We start from the raw sequence: 21484 nt of genomic DNA on the forward strand, positions 1-21484 counted from the left end.
CATGCCTCCCTATTGGAAACACTCTCCAGACTGAATGAATCGGAGACTGAGCACATTGAGATGATCTCACTAACAGATCCTGCTCTTTGGTAGGTAGGAGAACAATATCGATTTACCTGCAGCCCCTCTGGTAAGCATACAGAGCTCAAAACTATACCCTCTTACTAGCACCTACCTAGGAGGGTGCTACATAACATTCACTGAACATTAAAAGCAGCCCTTTGGTGATGTCAGGGGGGCTACCAATTTAAAGTAAGTTGACCACCTCTTCTTCTGGTGACCACAGAAAGAAAAAGGAAATGTCATGAGAGCAAGCGGTAAGGGGGAATTTCCCAATGAGGACAAATGTTCCATTGACAGCTGTCCAAGATGAAAATGACCTTGCTTTGGGGAGATTTTCTCTTGCTTTCTGTTACGTCTCCAATCCACTGTGTCCAGTGTGCTGTCTAAAGCTGGATACACACTATACAACTTTTGTTGTTAGATTTACCTTCGACGATGTAGTGCAAGGGCCTGTCTAATTGCATACAAATTAGAAGGGTTTAGATTTGACCTCATATTATATGGTTTTGGTAAATCTAAAGGAAAAAATCGAAATAAAATCGTATAGTGTGTATGGCCCATAAGGCTACATGTGAGGTCAGACAGGGCACCCCCTCTTCACTCCTTGGCTGTCAGACAGCGCAGCTTGCATAGGAATGGCTGCTTTGAGAGATGGCAACCAAGACAAGCATCTCACAAGGAAGGGAGAGAAGAGTGCGAAGGGACAGCTTTTGCTTCAATAAGCTTTTTAGCTAAAATGTTACAGACAAGCAGCTGGTGATGGAGAAAAGTGCTGTCTGTCAGAGCAGACGTCTCCGTGCTTGCTGGGTTGTAACCAGAGATGTATAGTAACTAAGTAGAACTACTTCACTACTGTACTTAAGTACTGTAAGGCGGTATCTGTACTTTCCTGGAGTAGAATTTTTTTCTCCTACTTCCACTTTTACTTCACTACATTTTTTCGATGATTTCAATACTTCTACTCCAATATTTTTTTTTTGTGCTGCATAGTTATTCGTTACTATTATATAAATTACCACTGCCAGAACAGTAGATGGCAGGTTTCATGAAGTTCAAAACATGTGTATTATCAGCGCATACGAAAATAAATGCTACTGTATGTATAAATAAAAGCTGCATTTGAAATAATAAAAATCAATATGATGTTCAAACTTTTAACTTCTTTCTTTAATAACTACATAACACAGTACTTGTACTTTTACTTTCAGTACTTGAGTAGCAACATTTTTTAAAAAAACTACTTGCAATACTTAAGTACAAAAAATGTTGAATACTTTAGTACTTCTACTCAAGTCACTTTTTGACTTCGCTGTTCAAACCACACATGTGAGGTATCGCTGCGATCGTCAGAGCGTGAGCAATAATTAAAAAAAAAAAAGAGCTACACTCTAACTTTAAACTGGTAACCGTTAAAAAAATTTAAAGTGTCGCCTATTGAGATCTCTATTGACCGTAGTTTGTCGCCATTCCACAGGTGTGCGCAATTTTAAACCGTAGCATGTTGGGTATCTATTTACTCGGTGTGACATCATCTTTCACAATATACGAAAAAAATGGGCTAACTTTACTGTTATTTTTTAAATGCAGTGAAATGTGATTTTTCAAAAATTTTCCAAAAAAATGGCGTTTTAAAGACCGCTGCGCAAATACCGCGTGACAAAAAATATTGCAATGACCGACATTTTATTCTCCAGTCTTTGCTAAAAAAATATATATAATGTTTGGGGGTTCTAAGCAGTTTTCTACAGATTTTAACTTGTAAACAAAAAGAGTGTCTGAAATAGGGCTGGGGTTAATTTATGGAGGGGGTGGAGGGGGAGGAAGAACTCCACTTTAAAGTCGTTGAGTCTTGAAGTCGCACAGATATGAACGGTACTTATTGGAAATCATGGAGTACAACTTCTCATGTGACTTTGCAGTTCCAAGTCGCACAAGTGTGAAAGAGGCCTAAACCTGTAAAAGAAAAGTGCCAATAAAAGCCTGGTCTTCAGGTGGTTAATAAAAATTAAGTAATAAAAGAGACTACTTCTTCTTTAACTAGTACCTTTAATATAGAATGCTATACTTCACAATAAAAGGAGGGGCAACTGGAGGAAGGACAGAGGGATTACTGCTAATACAGGACAGATGGGAGCTCTGATACTGCTTTGTATATCAGTCCAGGGATGACCAAACATCTGATAATTACTTCTCTTTCTGGAATACAGAGAACTGGTAAGACTTGGCGCCACCCCGCATGTCTTTTATGTGTCCTCCACTCTGCCCGAAACCAACATGGCGAAAACTCTGAGGTTAGCGCCGTAAAGCAAAACCTTGGAGGCGGGGCTTAGGAGTGAATGCGGTCACATGGTCTTTGCTGTCATTCTGCCCTTCAGAATGCGAACATGGCGGCCTCCGGGAGCAGTGGGAAGAAAGCCGGGGAACTACTGAAGACTCTGCCCCGAGTGTCCCTGGCCAACCTGAGACCCAACCCCGGAGCCAGGCAGAGAGTAAGAGCCGATCTGTGTCCGTACACCGCCATGGTCGGGGCTTGGGGAGTGTCACGTGCTCATTGCCAGGACCCCATCACACACACACTGCCTGGCCAGCTCTGGTAGAACTACAAGTACCAGCAAGGCGGGAACTATAGAGTTCCCGTCTCCGGAGAGTACACACGGAAAGCTCTTCCTAACCACTTCTACATTACAACAATCTTTTCATTATTTGCACACATGGAAAATCTGCATTTTTGGCTTTAAAATCACCAAAACCCCACAGAATATGATCTGTTTTCCGAACACAAAGGCCCTGGGGAATAAAAAGATAGGAGTTGCATTTTTTATGTTGCATGATTTTTGCAAAACTGTCAGGCGCATAATTTCAGAAAAAATATAATAAAACGAATTTCTCGTACATAAAAACACAATGGAATACAAAATATTTTGTAAAAATATAAAAGAGGAGGTTGTACCAACTGCCAAGTAAATAGATACCAAACACGTAAAAGCGGAGTTCCACCCAAAAGTGGAACTTCCGCTCATCTGCTTTTGCCGCATTTGGCACCTTTCAGGGGGGATGGGGGAACGGGTATCTGTTTTTGACAGGTACCCTCCCCTACATTCAGGAGACAACGCCGCTGTCCCTGGGAAGTTCCATCCTCCTCCTTCCCTCACCGCCAAGCTATCTAGAATGCTCAGCGTGCTTCGTGCATGCGCAGTAGGGAACCCACTGTGAAGCCGATTTCCCATAGAATGAATGGCGGTGCAGCACCTGACAGCCGATCTGAAAATTTGGCTGGGGTGCTGACATCACAGGCTCCCTGGACAGGTAAGTGTCTATATATTAATAGTCAGCAGCTATGGTATTTGTAGCTTCTGACCCTTTTTTTTTTTTATAACAGCTGGAACACCGCTTTAAGTCTTAAATTAGCATGTGACCATGATATTGCAAATTAAATGTGGTACCCAAATATCTCCATAGGTGATGCTTTACAATTATTTACAGCTCCTCCGTATAGAATGAGCTGTGGTGCTAGAATGATCGTTTTCACCCCGACATTTGCGGGGATACCTCACATGTGTGGTGTGATCGGTTTACATATGTTTGTACCCAGTGTGCGTGCATTTGTAGGTTTGTGCAGGGAAACGGGTTACATTTCATTTCTTTGTTTTTATACATTTTATTATAATTTTTATTTTATTTAAGTCTCTATTCACACCTGAGCGTTTTTTGCAAATGTTTGGAGGCAGGCATTGACATCTGACCAAAAATGCTTATAGTGTGCCAAAAAAGCTCATATACATTTTTGAGCTTCAGGCAACAAAACGCTCATGTGAACAGGGGCCATTGAAATGAATGGGATTTTGCTTGTTGGGCGTTTTGGAACCTCAGAGATGAGCGTTTTTTATGAGCTGAAAAATGCTCAGGCGTGAACAGGGCCTAAAGGAGAAGTATAGCCAAAGCTCTTTTAGCCCTACTGTGGGTCACTGGAGTGCACTTGGTTCTGTAGTCCTGTGCCCTGTTTTCAGCCGACAGCTGGCTAAAGTCCAATGTTGGCTAGAGCTGCACGATTCTGGCCAAAATGAGAATCACAATTTTTTAGCTTTGAATAAAGATCACGATTCTCTCACGATTCTCTGTGTAACAAAAAAAAATTGGGATAACTTTACTGTTACGTTTTTTTTTTTATTCATTAAAGTTTATTAATTGCGTTTGAAAGACTGCTGCGCAAATACAGTGTGACATAAAATATTACAACAATCGCCATTTTATTCTGTAGGGTCTCTGCTAAAAAATATATATAAAATGTTTGGGGGTTCTAAGTACTTTTCTAGCAAAAAAAAATGATTTTAACTTGCAAGCAACAAGTGTCAGGAGAGGTTAAACTTCCTTTCTCCCTGGCAGAGGGAAGGAAAAGATACAATGTAATCATTTTTGTTTTTAGTTACTGGGAGATTTAATGCTGATAGGCTTTTGCGGGAGGAAAGATACAATGTAATCATTCTGTTTATAGTTACTGGGAGTTTTCCACAGCTGTTTTCTCTGCTCCCTCAGCTATGCAAAGAATCGAGCATATGTCAGGTTTAGATCGTCAGGGGGGGGTGAATCGAGATCGCGATTTTCATACGATTAATCGTGCAGCTCTAATGTTGGCTGATGTTACTCAGCTGGTCTGGGCTCTGCAGGGATCTTGGTGATATTGTCGGGATCCACCCAATTTCCTGACCGGCAGCTGGCTAAACCTCTCAGTGATCTGCTGAGCGCCTGTGCCAGCTGCTCCCACCCCCTTCAAAGCCTGACGCTCCACTGAGCACTGGAGGAGCAGAGAGTCGCGACTGACTGTCACCGCTCTGCTCAGAGCAAACCTGAGAAATGATCGATCAATGGTCTTTGATGGCTCAGCCGTCAGTGTAGAGGCAGCAGGGGGCAGACGCTGCATCCACCTAGGTGAGTATGATTGTTTATTTTTTTGAAATCCTGCATTTTCTCTTTTAACTTAACCACTTCCCATCCGGGCCATTGTATAATGAGGGCCTGGGTTGGAAATGGCATACGGGTTATGGATGTAGCAATATGTGTTTTTTTTTTTTTTTTTTATCTGGCGATTTTGTAATCGCTAAAAGTGATCCGAGAGGCTGATTAGCCACTTTTAGAAGCGGCGGGAGAGGCATTGTGCCAATAAGAGAAAAAGATGCCAATAATGACACCGAAAAGGAGTTTGTGGCGATTTTACTGTGCTTATGGTTTTTTTTTTTTTTTTTTTATTGGTCATGTGACTCGAAATTGTAACACGGGTGTGTGTTATTGATGCCTTCGTGCTGCGTTTTCAATGCATTTCAGCAGGGAAGTGCATTTTTTGGTGTGGGTTTTCTTTAACTGACCAAAAATGCAGCATGCAGGGTATATTAAAGCGGAGTTCCACCCTAAAAACTATCTTTGCACCGTACGCTTGCTTAGATGAACCTGAAAAAGAATTGGATAAATACATTTTTTTTTTTTTTGTTTCACTTACCTTGTTTTTAATGCAAATATACTTACCTTCCTTCCTCTTCCTCCCTCTGTGGCCACGGCCCACAATGGCACTTCCTCCTTGCATTGACTCCTGGGAGATGAGTGTCATCAATCCCAGGAGTTAATGCGCCTGCATCGGAGTCACTCGTCACTTCCGGTGCATGCGCGTCATTCCCTGCTGAACAGATTCTGGGCATGCGCAGAAGCTGTTCAGGGATGACACGCCTGCATCGGAAGTGGCGAGCAGGGCATTCTGGGACTCCGATGTCACTGAGAGGACACGAAGAGGGACGCTCTGGCTTCAGCTGCCCACACCTGAGATGGCAGCGCTGGACAAGACATTTTCAAGGTAAGTATTTCTTCTTACTGGTAAGTGAAATAGGGGACAGTTCAGAGGCTATCGTTGCTTACATGCACTAGCCTTGACTGTCCCAGGGTTTTTTTTTTTAGCTTCCACAATGGAATTGCAACAGACCAATGTGAAGACACATAGAATTTAAAGGGATACATTTTTCTTGGGCTAAAGGTGCCAAGAATGGCCAACAATAAATTCAAATTAAGTTTAAATTCATGATATTCTTAATTAAAAAGTCGAATATAATACAAATTATATATAATTTATTTATTTTTTTTTTTTTCAAAACTGTTATTTTCAGTTTCGGTTCCTGGCCAAGTGCATCTGGCATTTTAGGTTTCGGTACCAATATTTCCATTCGGGGCACCTCTAAATAAAAGTGATAAAAAAAAAAAAAAATTAAACTAGCATTGGAAAAATAAAAAAATGTAATAAAATAAACCAAAAACATTTTTTAAAGCGCCCCAATCCCCCCATGCTCAGGCGAAGGGGCGGATGCATACATAGGTCATGCCCGCGTATGTAAGCGGTGTTTGCACCACACAGGTGAGGTATTGATGCGAACGTTAGAGCGAGAGCAATAATCCTAGCACTAGACCTCCTCTGTAACTCTAAACTGGTAACCTGTAAAGATTTTTAAAGGCATCGCCTATGGAGATTTTGAAATGCTCTAGTTTGGCTCCATTCCACGAGCAAATAAGTCCTTTATTAAAAAATATATCTCTCGATGTAGATCCATCGTCAGTCATGACGACCGCCGACCCAAGAAAAAAAAAACAAAACTCCGATCCCGATGAAGGATCCCGCTGTCTGACAGCTCTTAACCACTTACTGACCACCTGCCGCAGTTTTAAGTCGGTCCTTTGACGCTAAATAAATCTGGTATTTTTTTCCAACGGCGGGCGGCTTTCAGATAAGGGTGGTCCCAGCGGCAGATTCGCCACGGGATCACACTTACAGTGCGGTGGAAGAGGTGCCCCCCCGCCATGTCCTGGCCGTTTTCCCTGCTTACTGGACCCGCAGCGGGGAAAACGATCCGGTCCCGGATCCTCAGAGACAGGAAGAGTGAGGGCAAGATGGCCCCCACTCAACTCTATGGTCTTTGAGCACCGGAGCAACCTCAAGCCTAGCAACCGATTTTAAAGGGACGATTTTTTTTTTTTCTTTTCTTTTTTAGTGTAGTTGTGAGGTGTGAGATCTTTTTGACCCCAGTTCTCACAATAAAGAGGACCTGTCATACCTTTTTCTATTACAAGGGATGTTTACATTCCTTGTAGTAGGAAAAAATATGATCATTTTTTTTTTTTAAACTGTGTAAAAATAAATAGGAAAAAAAAAATGTAAGCGCCCTGTCCCCATTAGCTCGCGCTTAGAAGTGAACGCATACGCCATCGTTAGAGCAAGAGCAATAATTTGAACCCTAGACCTCCTCTGTAACTCTAAGCTGTAACCTGTAGAAATTTTTAAAATGTCGCCTATGGGGGTTTTTAAGTACCAATGTTTGTTGCCATTCTGCGAGCATGCGCAATTTTGAAGCATGACATGTTGGGTATCTATTTACTTGGTGTAACATTGTCTTTCACATTATTGAAAAAAATTGGGCTAACTCTACTGTTTTCTTATTTTTTAATTAAAAAAAGTGAATTTTTTCCAAAATTGAGTTTGGAAGACCGCTGCGCAAGTACGGTGTGATAAAAAATATTGCAACGATCTCCATTTTATTCTCTAGGGTCTCTGCTAAATATATATATATAACATGTTTGGGGATTCTAAATAGTTTTCTAGCAAAAAAAAATGATTTTAGCTTGTAAACACCAAGTGTCAAAAATAGGCGCATGACATGATCACTGACCAAGGGCAAACTAGCCTTACACACTAGGCTAAACACTGTTAATGCCAGCAAAAAAATGCTTAAATTGCTTTTTTTTTTTTTTTTTGTCCAGCGTTTCTAAAGCTGTTTATAGTTAGGTAGTGTGGATGAAACCTTACCTTCAGTCCCGGTTCACATTTATGCGATGCGGGAACCCTGCGACATTCTACTGCGGGTTCCCACATCATATTCCCAGCGCAGGCAGTGCACACTGCCATATGCAAATTTCTGGGGGAGTTAATTCAAAGTTAACGACACCCCCAAATCAGTTCACATATCGCAGTGCAAACTGACATTCGGACATGAATGGGATCGCATAAGTGTGAACCACCATGCGATCAGATTCTGGTGCGGACCCAAAAAAGGGTCCTGTGCGTGTTTGTGCCAAATCAGATGCGAATTCAGCCATACAATCTGTATGGCTGAATTTGCATCGCACAGACATGGCATGTGATTTTCAGAGCAGTGTGCTCTGAATCACAAGCGATGTCTGCCATCGCATAATGAGAGCCGAGCTTAATGCAGGAAATGCTTTAGCGTTAAAAATGTCCTGGTTTTAGAACCACTTTAAGTGAACCTGTTGCTGTGTCCTGCACTGTCAAAGCACGGGTTCATTTTTATTTTACTTTTAGAGAAATAAATAAAGTCTCTGCACACGGCGGGGGTCCTGCTTTGGCATAAAGAAAATTATCTCAAGGCAAGTGCACACTACATGAGTCTAGATATTAGAGTAATGTTAGTGTATATACTTAGGTGGCTGGGAGATTCAGATTAACACCTATGTTTGTATCCCTTACACTGACATCTAGCACTTTGTGTCCTAGAGGTGCTGGATGTACTCCTAAATCCATGCTTGTAGTTGCTTAAGCCCCGTACACACGCACCGATTGTCGGCCGAACGATCGGCCGTCTTTTGTCCAGTGTTGTTGTGTTGGTTGAAATGTGCTTAGACTGCGCACAAATTTTGTCGGCCAACAAAAACCAACTTCAGAAGTGATGTCATGTGCTGGTTAACTTCTGTGTTTTTTCTTCTCTGAGCATGCCCAGTCTTGCTCATCTGATTTTTGTCGGCCGAAATCTGTACTGAATGAGGAACAATCGGCCATTCTGGTGACGGCCAACAAAAATTTTATAACATGCACACCAGATTTTGTTCGGCTGAAAAGTCGCAGTCAGTTGTCGGAAGCATCATACTAACAAGCCGACAATCGGCCGATCGGACGTTGGCCGAAAATTCACGGCCAACAATCGGTGCGTGTGTACGAGGCTTTACACTCTCCACTGTCTCAAGGTGTCCATATGACCCATTTACAGCATACATGTCAACACTGATTTGTGTTAATACTGCGGTGAAGAGTTGATACAAATTACCGTGATATATAGCCTATACCCCTAAGGTATATAATGACGGTGTACACAAGGGGTCCTTCACTTTGGTGGCTAGGTGGGGAATATCTATGATGTCATTAATACATGGGAATATATTTTAGGAATTACCTGCCTCACGCATACAGCGGTCTATATTGAGACCCCATCAATACTGATGACGAATGCTGTGAGGGACGTGTCCTCTATATTTATGTTGTGGTCCTATGGTAATATTTAAAAGATATTGAATAGGAATGCCTTGCTAAATCTATATGATCGCCGTGGTTCCAGCGTACACCTCCCCTATACATCATCTCTGGTGATCTGCTTCTGCGCATATGTTCATCTAGGTCTCTGTCGCAGTAGGAAATACCGGTCTACCTTGGTCTCTCTGGCCCTGAGGAAGCCTTGCTGCGTAACGCGTCGGCTTGCTGGGGACCCTAGACCGTGCTACATACCGTAAAAAATCTGTGATACACTATCGGCATTCCCTACGGCAATAAATTTCTATATATGCAATTTTCTTTTATATTTTTCATGCAATATGTATCTATATGATATATATTTTTTATACATATATGTACAATAAAGAGTCAATTTTATTATAAATGTGTGACAATTGTGATTCTCCTCTTTCCATCTGCCTATAGAAAGCCCCATACTGCGGTGAAGGGGTGGGCCATATGAAGATACTGCAGCTTATCTTGGCATTCACAGCAGTGACTTGGTATTCTGAGCTCAGTGAAGAGCGGAATGGGTACTTTTACCCTACCATGATCCTTGAATGCAGGCCAGATTTACTAGAACTGTCAGATGTTTCTTTTTTATTGCAATGTTGTATATGTTTGTATGTGCGTCCTGTTTTAATGATTTTGTTCATTTGTTCGAAGGAAAAACGACGAGGTCGAGGCCAACATGGTGGCAACAAAAGTGGTAGAGGCCACAAAGGAGAAACGCAGAGAGGAAACAAACCTCGTCTAGGGTTTGAAGGCGGGCAGACTCCTTTTTACTTGATTATCCCAAAGTATGGATTCAATGAGGGACACAGGCATGTATCAATAACCTAAAAAAAATACTCTCTAAAATATTGACCCATGTAACCTTACAGAGGCATTAAAGTGTTTGTAAACACACATATACATGTGTGTGTGTGTGTGTTTGGTTTTTTTAATAACAAACCTGTAATATTTACCTGCTCTGTGCAGTGGTATTGCACAGAGCAGCCCCAATCCTGCTCTTCTCAGGTCCCCTGCCTTCGCTCCTGACCTCCCCCCCCCCCTCCCTTCCCTCACCAAATGCCCAGTCACTCCTGAGCCACGCTCTGTATCCATTGACACAGAGAGCATGGCTCAGCTTCGCTTCCCCTCTTTCACTGGCTCTGAATGACTGCAGTGGGATCCAGTGGCTCTCACTGCTGTCTCTGAGCCTATGAAGAGGGAGAGAGCTGCTGCTCTCGGGCACAGCGCTGGATCGAGATGGGGGCTCAGGTAAGTATAAAGGGGGGGGGGGGCTGTACTCAGGTTTTCTACCTTCATGCAGTTAATGTATCTTAAAGAGGAGCTCCAGCCAGCTATAAATAAAAAATATAAAAGTCAAAAGCTACTAAAAGTGTAGCTGCTGACTTTTAAAAGACAGCCACTCACCTGTTCCACGGTCCAGCTGTGAGCTCACTCCAACCATCTTTATCCTCCGTCCTCCCTCGGCGGCGCTGGCATCTTCTCTATGGACACCATGCTGTAACAGCTTGCGGCTTCACAGCCGGGTGCCCACTGCACATGCACGAGTCGCGCGGCGCATCCTGGATTGGTGGATGCAGTCTTCTGGGACCTGTCAGTGTCCCAGAGGACTGCAGGGGGAGGATGGGAGGAAAATTGCCTATGCCGAGCGCCGCGGAAATGGAAGCAGGTACCTGTCAAAATCGGGTACCTTCTCCCCCCGCTCCTCAAAAGTGCCAATTGTGCAAGAGGAGCGAGCGGGGGACGATTCTTTAAAGTGGAACTTCCCCTTTTGGGTGGATTTCCGCTTTAAGGTAAAAACCTTCAGCCTTTAGAATCCCTTTCGGATCACATTGTGAAAGATGCTCAATATGATTAATTTCAAAGTAATTGCATATCAATGCCACTTTATGATCCATGCCTGGTTTACATTTCCTGTGTACAGTATATTCTGTAGCTGCCATGTTTTATGATGCTCATCCTACATTAAGATTGCCTCCAGGTTTTCATGTAGATCCTACTGTGCTGCCAGCTAAGGGATGACTTGGTGTACAGAGCATAGAAAGAAAAACAGGGCAAACAGTCCCAATACATATTCCTATTCAGGATAGTTGAGGACTTCAGAAAAAATGTTCATAACCTGTAATAAAGCCCACAGGATCTGATTTTTCACCTGCTCCCAATGAAAATGTTATTTATCAAAGATACTGAAATAAGGACCGTCTGTGTAAAGGCTTGAAACCTAAAATTGAAAATGCCAAAGGCAGAAAGAAATAAACAGCCAGAAGAAGAAAAAACAATATAAAATGTTACCATCATTTAATGGATTGTGTATTCTGTATTGTTTTCTGTTTAGCAACCGACGCCAGTATCAGCCGCTAAGCCTAAAGAAGCTCCAGTACCTCATTGACCTTGGAAGAGTCGATCCCTCACAACCAATCGACCTAACCCAGCTGGTCAATGGTAGAGGAGTGACCATCCAGCCACTGAAAAGGGATTATGGTGTACAGTTGGTGGAAGAGGTATGGCAACAACCGAAGCCTTTAATGACTGAATGCTTGACCTGCAGCTTATCTGTTAAGCGGGATAATTCATTCTTTATTCCATTTAAAGCACTTTAAAACTGACATCTTAGGTTCAACCAGGTTTCATTAAAATTGTATCATAGCTCTAATCCTGCAGTCTGTAACGGAAAGTATTCTGAGGCCCACTGTAGTCTTTGTGGCAATTATTCTTCGTTGTAGTTGGGGCTTTGCCCCAGTCAGGCTGACTTATGGCTGAGCTGTAGGAAATACCCAATGTCTGGCCCTAAAATTGCAGTCCTTTTCTTTGGCAAGAAGGTACTGTTCTGTAAATTAGAGAATGCATACACTACGGCCATTGGCCCTAATTTTTGGTATTGGCCAGTTGAGTACCCTGGTTATTGTTGTAAACAATACAATAAATATATTTGTTTTTCCTGTGCTTGGCATGCCTTTCTAAGCTGCATATTGGCTACAAATCCGTACATTATTTTTTATAATATAGTTTAAAGGTGAGTTTTGTGTTTTTTTTTTTTTTTTTTTAGAATAACAAACATGTTATACTTACCTGCTCTGCGCAGTGGTTTTGCACAGCTCAGCCCTGATCCTCTTTTTCTCAGGTCCCCTGCTGCCACTCTTGGCTCCTCCCCCTTGACCAGTGCCCCCCAATAGCAATCTGCTTTTTATGGGGGCACTGGTGTGGGCTTGCTCCCAAGCCCCACTATGTGTCCATAAGACACGCAGAGCTGTGGCTCGCCCCCCCCCCCCGCTCTCTCCTCATTGACTGACTGGCTGTGATTGACATCAGTTGCTAACAGTGCTGTGTCTCAGCCAATGAGGGGAGAGAGACCCTGAACAGCCGAGGCTCCCATGCACATGGCTAGATCAAGAAGGGGCTATGAGGGAGGTGCTGTAGAGGGAGCAGCACACAGGTTTTTTACTTTTCATGCATACAAGTCATGAAGGTAAAAAACCTCCAGCCTTTACAACCACTTTAACGTCTGTGTTATAGTGGAAATTAAAGCCGAAGTCTAGGTTTACTGGCACTTTAAATAGTAAAAACTTCCTGTCTGCTGCCAGGATCGAGTTGGACTGAGTGCGCCTCAATCACTCAGAGGAAGCCTTTTATTTTTTTCAGTGGTTGCATGGATCGAGGTTGACCATATCTACTGGACTCTCCACCTTGGCCAATCAGAAGAAGCCTTGTATTTGTTGATAAAGATACAAGACTTGCTCTGTATGCACTCAGCCTGACTTAGTTTGGTTCTGGCAGCAGAAGAGAAGATGCCTATACTGATGCCGGAACACAGTGCTGTATACTGTAAGCAGTTAATGCTACTACCGTATAGCACAGTGGCCGAATCATTTGTTAATAGAAATAGTTCATTCGATCATTTGTTCGTTTGATCCAGCTTAGCCCAAAGAATTTTAAAATGAAAGGAAATCTGGACTCCGACTTAAAGTATAACTAAAGCCCACAATAATTACCTCTGCTCTAATGGTCTGATGCCCACAAGATCTTTTGCCGACATCTTTTCTCCATCTTCTGAGTGCTGATCTTTGACTATCTTAATTGGCTTGTACTAGATGACTTAACTCTGTGCATGCACAGAAGTTCAAGTATCCCGCCACACAGGTACTGTGCTAGGATTGTAATGAGACCTGCGCATTCACAGCTCAGTGTACATTAAAAAAAAGACTGCAAGTAGGCACAAACGTTTTTTATTGCAGAAGAGAAATTTCATGTCTGCCTGCTTGCATTTTTTTTATTTTAGACTTTTTAGTTTCTCTTTAAAGGAGTTGAAAAGTCAAAATGCAATAAACTCCATGCAATAAGATAAAAAAACTGTGTGCAGCAGCCTCCCCAGCACCCCCTAATACTTGAGGTCCCTCTTTGACCAGCGATGTCCACAAGTGTCTCAGCTGTCTGAGATTCTCCCTCCTGATTGGCTGAGACTTAGCAGCGGCGCCAATCAGGAGAGAGAGAGGGGCGGGGCTCCATGTCTGAATGGACACATAGCAAGCTGCTTGAACAGGAGGGAGGGGCCAGGATCACAGAAGAGGGACCCCAGAAGAGTAGGATCTTGGGCTTCTCTGTGCAAAAACTACACAGAGGAGGAAAGTATGACATGTTTGTTATTTTTATAGGAAAAAAAATTAGACCTTTTTTTATAGGGAAAAAATAGAAAGAAAAATGAGATGAGGCTTGGATATAACAGTAGATTTACCTCTTAGTTTGCCCTTCTTCAAAATGAACTGCCTTGGGTTCTTCTGCATTTGGCTATTGGGCAGCCACTTATTTCTGGAAGTTACATCCCCTTGCTCATGCTCTCTGTATGCACACACAAATCAAAAATTTAGTGTGAGGAGCTTTTTTTTTTTTTTTCTTTGGAAAAGAGACATACAAAGTCTCTTTTTATAAAAATGCTATCTACCTTTTTTTTCTTCTAAACAGCTGCTTTAAATAGTAAAACTAGAGACATTAATCACCACTAGGTGGAGACATTAGCCAAGTGAATGGTTTTAAAAAGTATTTCTTTTTGCCTTTTTTTTTTTTTTTTTTTTATATTTTTATCTTTTGTTTTGTTCTTTAAAGCAGAAATACATCCTAAAGGGGAAGTCCCATTTTATATCCTTCTCCCGCACTACATTTGGCACATTACTTTTTTTTTGGGAGGGTGTGGGGTGCGTACCTAGTATTGATAGGGACCCACTTCTATTCAGATCGTTTAGGTCAGGGGTAATGAATTAAAATTCATGAAGGTCCAGTAGGTAAAATTTTCTTCCAACCGAGGTCCGAATCATATGTTTGGCTCTCAATTTGACCTCTGCACAATGCGCAAACATGGCGCGTGTTTACGAGTGCCACATCACATGGTGCCACAGTACCATGCAGCTTGGTACGGCGCAATTAAAAAGAAAAAAAAAAAAAAAAGGTCAGGGACTTATTTTTCTGCGTTTCTGCTTACAAGGCAGCCCACTGAAATAAATGGGCCGCCTACACGCGTTACGCAATAATGTGAACCTAGTCTACAATCCTTCTCATCACAAACCTTTTTATTACATCAGTGTTCTCAGTCCCCCTGTATATCATCCCCCCTTCACATTTTTGTCAGCGGCCCACCTTTATATCACCCCCTACTTTAAATTTCAATTCCAAGCCCCTTTCATATCACCCACCCTTCACATTCCTGTTCTCGCCCCCTTTATAGTACCCCTCCTTCACATTGCAGTCCCCAGCCCCCCTTCACATTCCTGTCCTCCTCCTCTTTACAGCACCCCATTCACATAAGTGTCCTCCCCCCCCCTTTATAGCACCCCTTCACATACCTGTCCCCCCCCCCCCCCTTTATAGCACCCCCCTTCACATAACTGTCCTCACCCCCTTCATAGCACCCCCTTCACATAACTGTCCTCCCCCCCCCTTTATAGCACCCCCTTCACATAACTGTCCTCACCCCCTTCACATAACTGTCCTCCCCCCCTTTATAGCACCCCCTTCACATAACTGTCCTCACCCCCTTCACATAACTGTCCTCCCCCCCTTTATAGCACCCCCCTTCACATAACTGTCCTCACCCCCTTCATAGCACCCCTCTTCACATAACTGTCCCCCCCCCCCTTTATAGCACCCCCCTTCACATAACTGTCCTCACCCCATTCATAGCACCCCCCTTCACATAACTGTCCTCACCCCCCTTCACATAACTGTCCTCACCCCCTTCATAGCACCCCCCTTCATATAACTGTCATCCCCCCCTTTATAGCACCCCCCTTCACATAACTGTCCTCCCCCATTTTATTGTGCCCCTCCTTCACACTGCAGTCCCCAGTCCCCCATTAACATTCCTGTCCTCACCCCCTATATAGCACCCTCAGACATTCCTGTGCTCATCTCCTTTTTTTTAAAACCCCCCTTCACACTGCAGTCTCCAGCCCCCCTTCACATTCCAATCCTCACCCCCTTTGTAGAACCCCATCCCCCTTCATACCGTATCACTCCTTTACTTTTCTGCCTCTTTGATATTACCCCTCTTTCCCACTTTACATTAGCAGTGCCTCTTCCCTGTCCTACCTTAAACAGGGCAGCGTGGCTGACATCGGAGGCACAGCAGCTGACATCAGAAGGGATGCACGGAGGGTGGGACCTGCCCCAGGTAACTGACTGGTTGCTAGAATACAGGGCAGTTCTAGCAACCAATCAGTTAACTGTACCAGCCCCTGTCCTCCGTGAATCACTGCGCTGCTCCTCCGATATCAGCTCTGTAAAGACAGAGCTGCAGCTGCAGCGGCGGCGGCGGCAGAGGGAAAAAACAGATCCTAAATGGCGCGACCGCTGCGGGGCCGGACGGAACATTGATTGGGTCCGGACTTGGCCCGCGGGCCGCCATTTAGTGATGCCTGGTTTAGGTGGTTCCAGCGGAAGTTTGGCCCCCCTCTCTTTATCTGCAGCTTTCTGGGACATGTCCCCCAGAAGGCTGCAGGTTCATTTACAGAGCACAATGTGGATCTTTTATGTGTAGCATGAAGCCGCAACGAGTCACAAGCGGCTTCCCACATGCTGGCGATGGGGGCCCGAAGACCAACGAAAAACTGGTTCTGGTGAGGACAGCACTGGATCCCTGAACGGGCGAGTGTCCTTTTTTGTTTTTAAGTCAGCAGCTGCAGTATTTGTAGTTGCTGCCTTTTTTTTTTTCTAGAATGAAGATCCTCCTAATGCTTTATGTTTTTTTGTGACATACTTTGGTTTTGGATGTTTTTAAATGCTTTTTCAAATAAATGCAAAATAGACAAGATTGTGTAGGCTAATTGCAGCCTTTCTGTATTTGCTAGATGCAAACATCAATAGTAGTTTGGCCTGATAGTATGAATTTATTTAAAGTGATATTAAAAGCTGGAATGTTTTGACGTAAAATATAAAGAGAGGTTCATACTAACTCGCCCTGTGCAAGGATATTGCACACAGTGGCCTCTTACTGCCTCTTCTGGGGTCTCCTGCTGTTGCTTTCTGCTACTCCTCTTGTGAGTGTGCCTCCATGGCAAACCGTGTGCTATGGGAGCACACACAACAGTGCTCCTGGGCCAGGCTGTGTGAGTCCATAGACACACACAGTGCAGCTCACCCATGCCTCCCGCTCCCTCCTCACTAGTTTTGATTCACAGCAGCAGGAACCAATGGCTCCTGCTGTTATCAGTCTGTCCCCTGAGAGCAGGGAGAAAAACCATAGCTGTTGGAGATGGGCACAGTGCTAGATCAAGAGAGGACCTGGGTATGTATTTAGGGAGGGGAGCAAACCGCAAGGGGAAGTTTTTTTTTTTTTTTTCTCCCTTAATGCAGGTAATGTCTATAGCTGCAGTAGTGCAATGCATGCACCTACATTTACCCATACATGACCCTTCCAGTGTTGATGCTGCTCTGAAGACCAGCAAAATATTGGATACAACCCAGAAAAGTAACAAAACACATACTATGCAGTATTGTGAGCAAACTGCAGCAGCCCAGAAATATAGAATTAATGTTCCATGTGTGAATTCTTTATGCCACAAAGACACCTCTACCACGCATCACTGAATAAAATGCCCCCCTACCTTTGTGTACACAAATCACTAACTGGAACATTTATGGCCGTTATACTTTGATCAAAAGATTGTGGAAAACTTTTTTTTTACGCAATCACTGCAAACCTTTCAGATTCCCAACCTGGGGTACGCAAAAATAGTTTTGTAATAATGGTTATGGTAGGCAGTCCGGGACTTGATTCTTTATTTTTGATCCATGAAGAACTAAATTGTGTTCAGATAATTTGTGCGGTAATCCCACAGCCATGTTTTCTGAGACTCCTTCTATAATCCTGCTGCCGCCTCCTTAATCAGTCCGCAGCGGAGTGATATGCTCTCCCTGAGCGGATACAACTATCTTTAATTTGCACTTCATAGGAAGTGATATAGGACAGACTTGAGTCCGGAGTTAAGCTGACCATAGACTGATCGGGATTCGGCCAGTTCAGCAGGGACCTCTTGAACTGGACTGCTGAAAAAAATTCTGTTTAATCAGCACCTGCAGCCATTTGTCTGCGGCACTGATCAGTATTTTCTGGCAGTGGAAGAGTCCCACTGTCAGTATACTATAGCTCAGAAGAGAAGATTCCTTCATCCACATCGAGTGTTGACGGGGGAATTTTTTATTTTTTTAAGATCAGCTTGCAGCTTTTAGTCTTGAATGTCACCAAAATCTCCCTGACCAACCGCTCTTTGGGGCCATCTGCTTCTATCAGGTGAGATCCCCTTAGTTTTGTATCCCTAATTCCTCCAATACACTCTCATTGGAGCGCAGAATCCCTTTCTGAACTGCAACATCCAGGTGAGCCACCAGACCGTACTCCTGTCTCATGTGCATCCTTCGTGACCCAGCAATCCATCATGAATGCCTAGACCTCCAACCAACAGCCACTCCAAAACCCCAGGGAGCCCCCAGATCCAAGGAGCCAGTGTCAGACTGCACCTCATACAAGCCCCAAGACCACACTGGACACACCACCCTAAAGAGTCCCTCCTAGCTCCTTCCTTCATCCCATTGACACCAACCCAGTGTCTTTTTTTTTTTTTTCTTTCCACTGACATAGTGGCATTCTTTTTCTCCCATTATTAAGCCCCTCCCACTGTTAGTGTAAATTGGCCATGTCCATTATTTTGTTTTCTGTATCTGTTGCTATTACATACTCCCACCACCAATGCAGGGGGGAAGTTTACGTATATGTGCTGAGGGTTACCCAAGTGAATAAAGGGTGGAAATCACTGTTATAGATCAGCCTAGTTTTGTTTGTTATGGATAGAGTAGGGAAGGTTAGCATGGGGATGGCAACAGGCCAATCACGATGTAACCGTCGATTGTGGCCATCTTGGGGCATGGAAAGTTCTGCAATGTACAGCACCCCGGTCGCCCTAAATTGAGAACCAGTGTCATGACTGTTCTTCTCCTATTACTTACTCTGTTCCAGTAATGATTTATCCAATTGCATTGCTATGCAAACTCTGAAATGCTCTTACCCTATCTTTCCAGAGGAGGAGACATGTTAGAAACTTTTAAATACATCAAGGGGGGTTCAAGAGGGCAGGATTTTCAATATGGAATTATGATCAAGAACATGGAGAGATAACCTAAAACTAATCTTAGAAAGTATTTTATTGAAAGGATATTTGATGCTTGGAATAGACTTTCAGCAGAGGTAGTGAGTACCTCATGCACACTGGATGTTATAAAAACGCCAGTAGCAATATCTGTAGAAAGCTGTAGCTATAGGATGAGTTTTTCAGCGGTTTTTGTAGTAGCATTTTTTAGGTTTTTTTTTTTTTTTTTTGTTTAACAAAACTATATTCCCACAAAAGTTTATGGCTCATAAATGCAGAATAGCCACGTTTTTCAGTGTTCACATTTTTCAGAGTCAGAGCGTTTTTACAGCTGAAAACCTCCTTTTTAAACCCACTAGTTCTGGGGTTTTTTCCAACCAGAAAACGCCCCTGCCAAAATGCTGATAACAGCCTATGTGTGCATGGACACATAGGATAACATGCTGGGGAGTTTACTGGCTGCAGAAAAAATGTGACGCCAAAAACAGCAGCTGGAAAAACGTCCAGTGTGCATGAGGCCTAAGTGGCTTTAAACATGCTTCGGACAAATATTATAAATCTATACTCAAACAAAAAAAGCAGTCTTTCTTCTCTATCAAGACTTTACCACCTACAGAGTTTTTTACGTTAAAAGCTATTCGATGGTATTTACAATATGGAACAGAGGATGGATTTTTGGATTTTGGTTGGTTGGTTAGGTTCATTTTTTTTTTCTTAATGTAAATTTTAAAAAGTAATCTAAAAAAAAGAGGAAGTTAGGGGCAGACTTACTTTCTGGCACATCAACAGTTATTTTTCTGTTTAGAGGAATAAAACATGGGGAAAGTTGCATGTATTTTAGAGATGTACAAGAACAAATTATGTTTATTTAAAATTTTGTCTTGATGAATACCTTTTAACAGACTGAAGGTAGCAAAGGAAAGTTGGGGTATGCATACACATTAAAGTCTTCAATATTTGCCTGTTTTCAGGGGGCTGATTTGTTTTGCGCAAGAGTTAACATTGAAGTCCAGTGGGCATCAGAGTTGGCAGTTGCAGCCATAGAAAGAAATGGTGGAGTTATAACAACTGGTTTTTATGATCCACGAAGCCTTGGTAAGTTGCAATGTATGTCATATGTTGAAATTGTCCTGCTGTTGTTGAGATCTCTCTGCCATGACAGATAATGAAATTGCTGTATTTGTAATTATCTCTATACAGTTCTAGATAAGACTACCCCCCCCCCCCTAAAATTTTCATGCTATATAGTAATATACCAATAAACCACAGTGGATATAATATATGCATGCATTTCTTTCTTTTTTTTTTTTTTAATACACTGATCACCATTAATAGACCAATAATGGCAAAGTAAAACATCTCTGCAAAGTGATCTTTAACCACTTTAATACGGGAATGATTTGCCCCCTTCCTGACCAGGCCCTTTTTTGCGATTCGGCACTGCATTATTTTAACGGACAATTGCGTGGTCACGCTGTACCCAAATAAAATTGATGTCCTTTTTTTCCCCACAAATAGAGCTTTCTTTTGGTGGTATTTAATTGCCTGTGCGATTTTTCTTTTTTTTTTTTGCGCTAAAAACAAACTAAAAAGAGCGACAATTTTGAAAAAAAATTTTTTTTTCACATTCTGCTATATAACATTCTCAAAAAAAAAGTAAAAATCAAATTTTTTTTAGGCCAATTTGTTTTCTGCTACATATTTTTGGTAAAAAAAAATCGCAATAAGCGTATTTTGATTGGTTTGCGCAAAAGTTATCACGTCTACTAACTACGGGAAAGATTTATGTCCTTTTTATTATGTTTTCTTTTTGCTGGACTGCGACATTTCGGCGGACAGATCGGACCCCTGACTGACATTTTTGACACTTTTGGGGGGACCAGTGACCTTCCTATAGTAATCAGTGCTAAAAATATGCACTATTACTGTAATAATGACACTGGCAGGGAAGGGGTTAACATTGTGGGTGATCAAGGGGTTAAATGTGAGCCTAGGGGAGTGATTCTAACTGTGGCGGGGCGTAGCTTCTGAAATGACCTTAGAGACATGTGATCCTATATAGCAGGATCACATGAGCTCTATGATCATTTCAGGGAAAAGAACGGTCAGCTGTGTTTTACAAAAGCCGACCGTTCTTCTCTCTCAGCAGGGAACGATCGCAGGTGTCAGGCCGCAATCTGAGCAGCCTGCCCGCTGCATCGGCTTCCCCGCCCCCCGAGAGCAAGCACTATACATGTACGGTGATTTGCCTGGGAGCGGCTGCCTGCCGCAGTATGTCTGCGCTGGGCAGTCGTAAAGAGGTTAAAGCCCATCCACAATTTTTAAATGATTTTTCAAATCGTCTTTCCCCCTCTCTGTCAAAAACAAAAGTTTTTTTTTCAAGCCGTTTTAAAGCTGGGCATAGATGGTTTGAATCTTGGCCGGTTCAGCAGGGACTGGCCAAGATTCAAACCATGTATGGGCAGGCTGAATA

The 21484-nt window shown here is 42.8% G+C and overlaps 1 protein-coding gene across 1 annotated transcript in view; it reads left to right on the plus strand.

The window, feature by feature from the left end:
- The first annotated feature begins 2388 nt into the window (after positions 1 to 2388).
- Positions 2389 to 21484, plus strand: part of MRPL15 (mitochondrial ribosomal protein L15) — a 37290-nt gene continuing 18194 nt past the window's right edge. Inside the window, exons 1-4 of the mRNA XM_082259621.1 lie at positions 2389 to 2552; positions 10037 to 10194; positions 11718 to 11883; positions 19983 to 20106. Of these exons, the coding sequence (XP_082115747.1) occupies positions 2400 to 2552; positions 10037 to 10194; positions 11718 to 11883; positions 19983 to 20106 (601 nt within the window). The 5' untranslated portion in view covers positions 2389 to 2399. The remainder of the gene's footprint in view (positions 2553 to 10036; positions 10195 to 11717; positions 11884 to 19982; positions 20107 to 21484) is intronic.

This window comes from Pelophylax lessonae (genome assembly GCF_965119305.1).
Source record: "Pelophylax lessonae genome assembly, chromosome: 5".
Taxonomy (NCBI): Eukaryota; Metazoa; Chordata; class Amphibia; order Anura; family Ranidae; genus Pelophylax; species Pelophylax lessonae.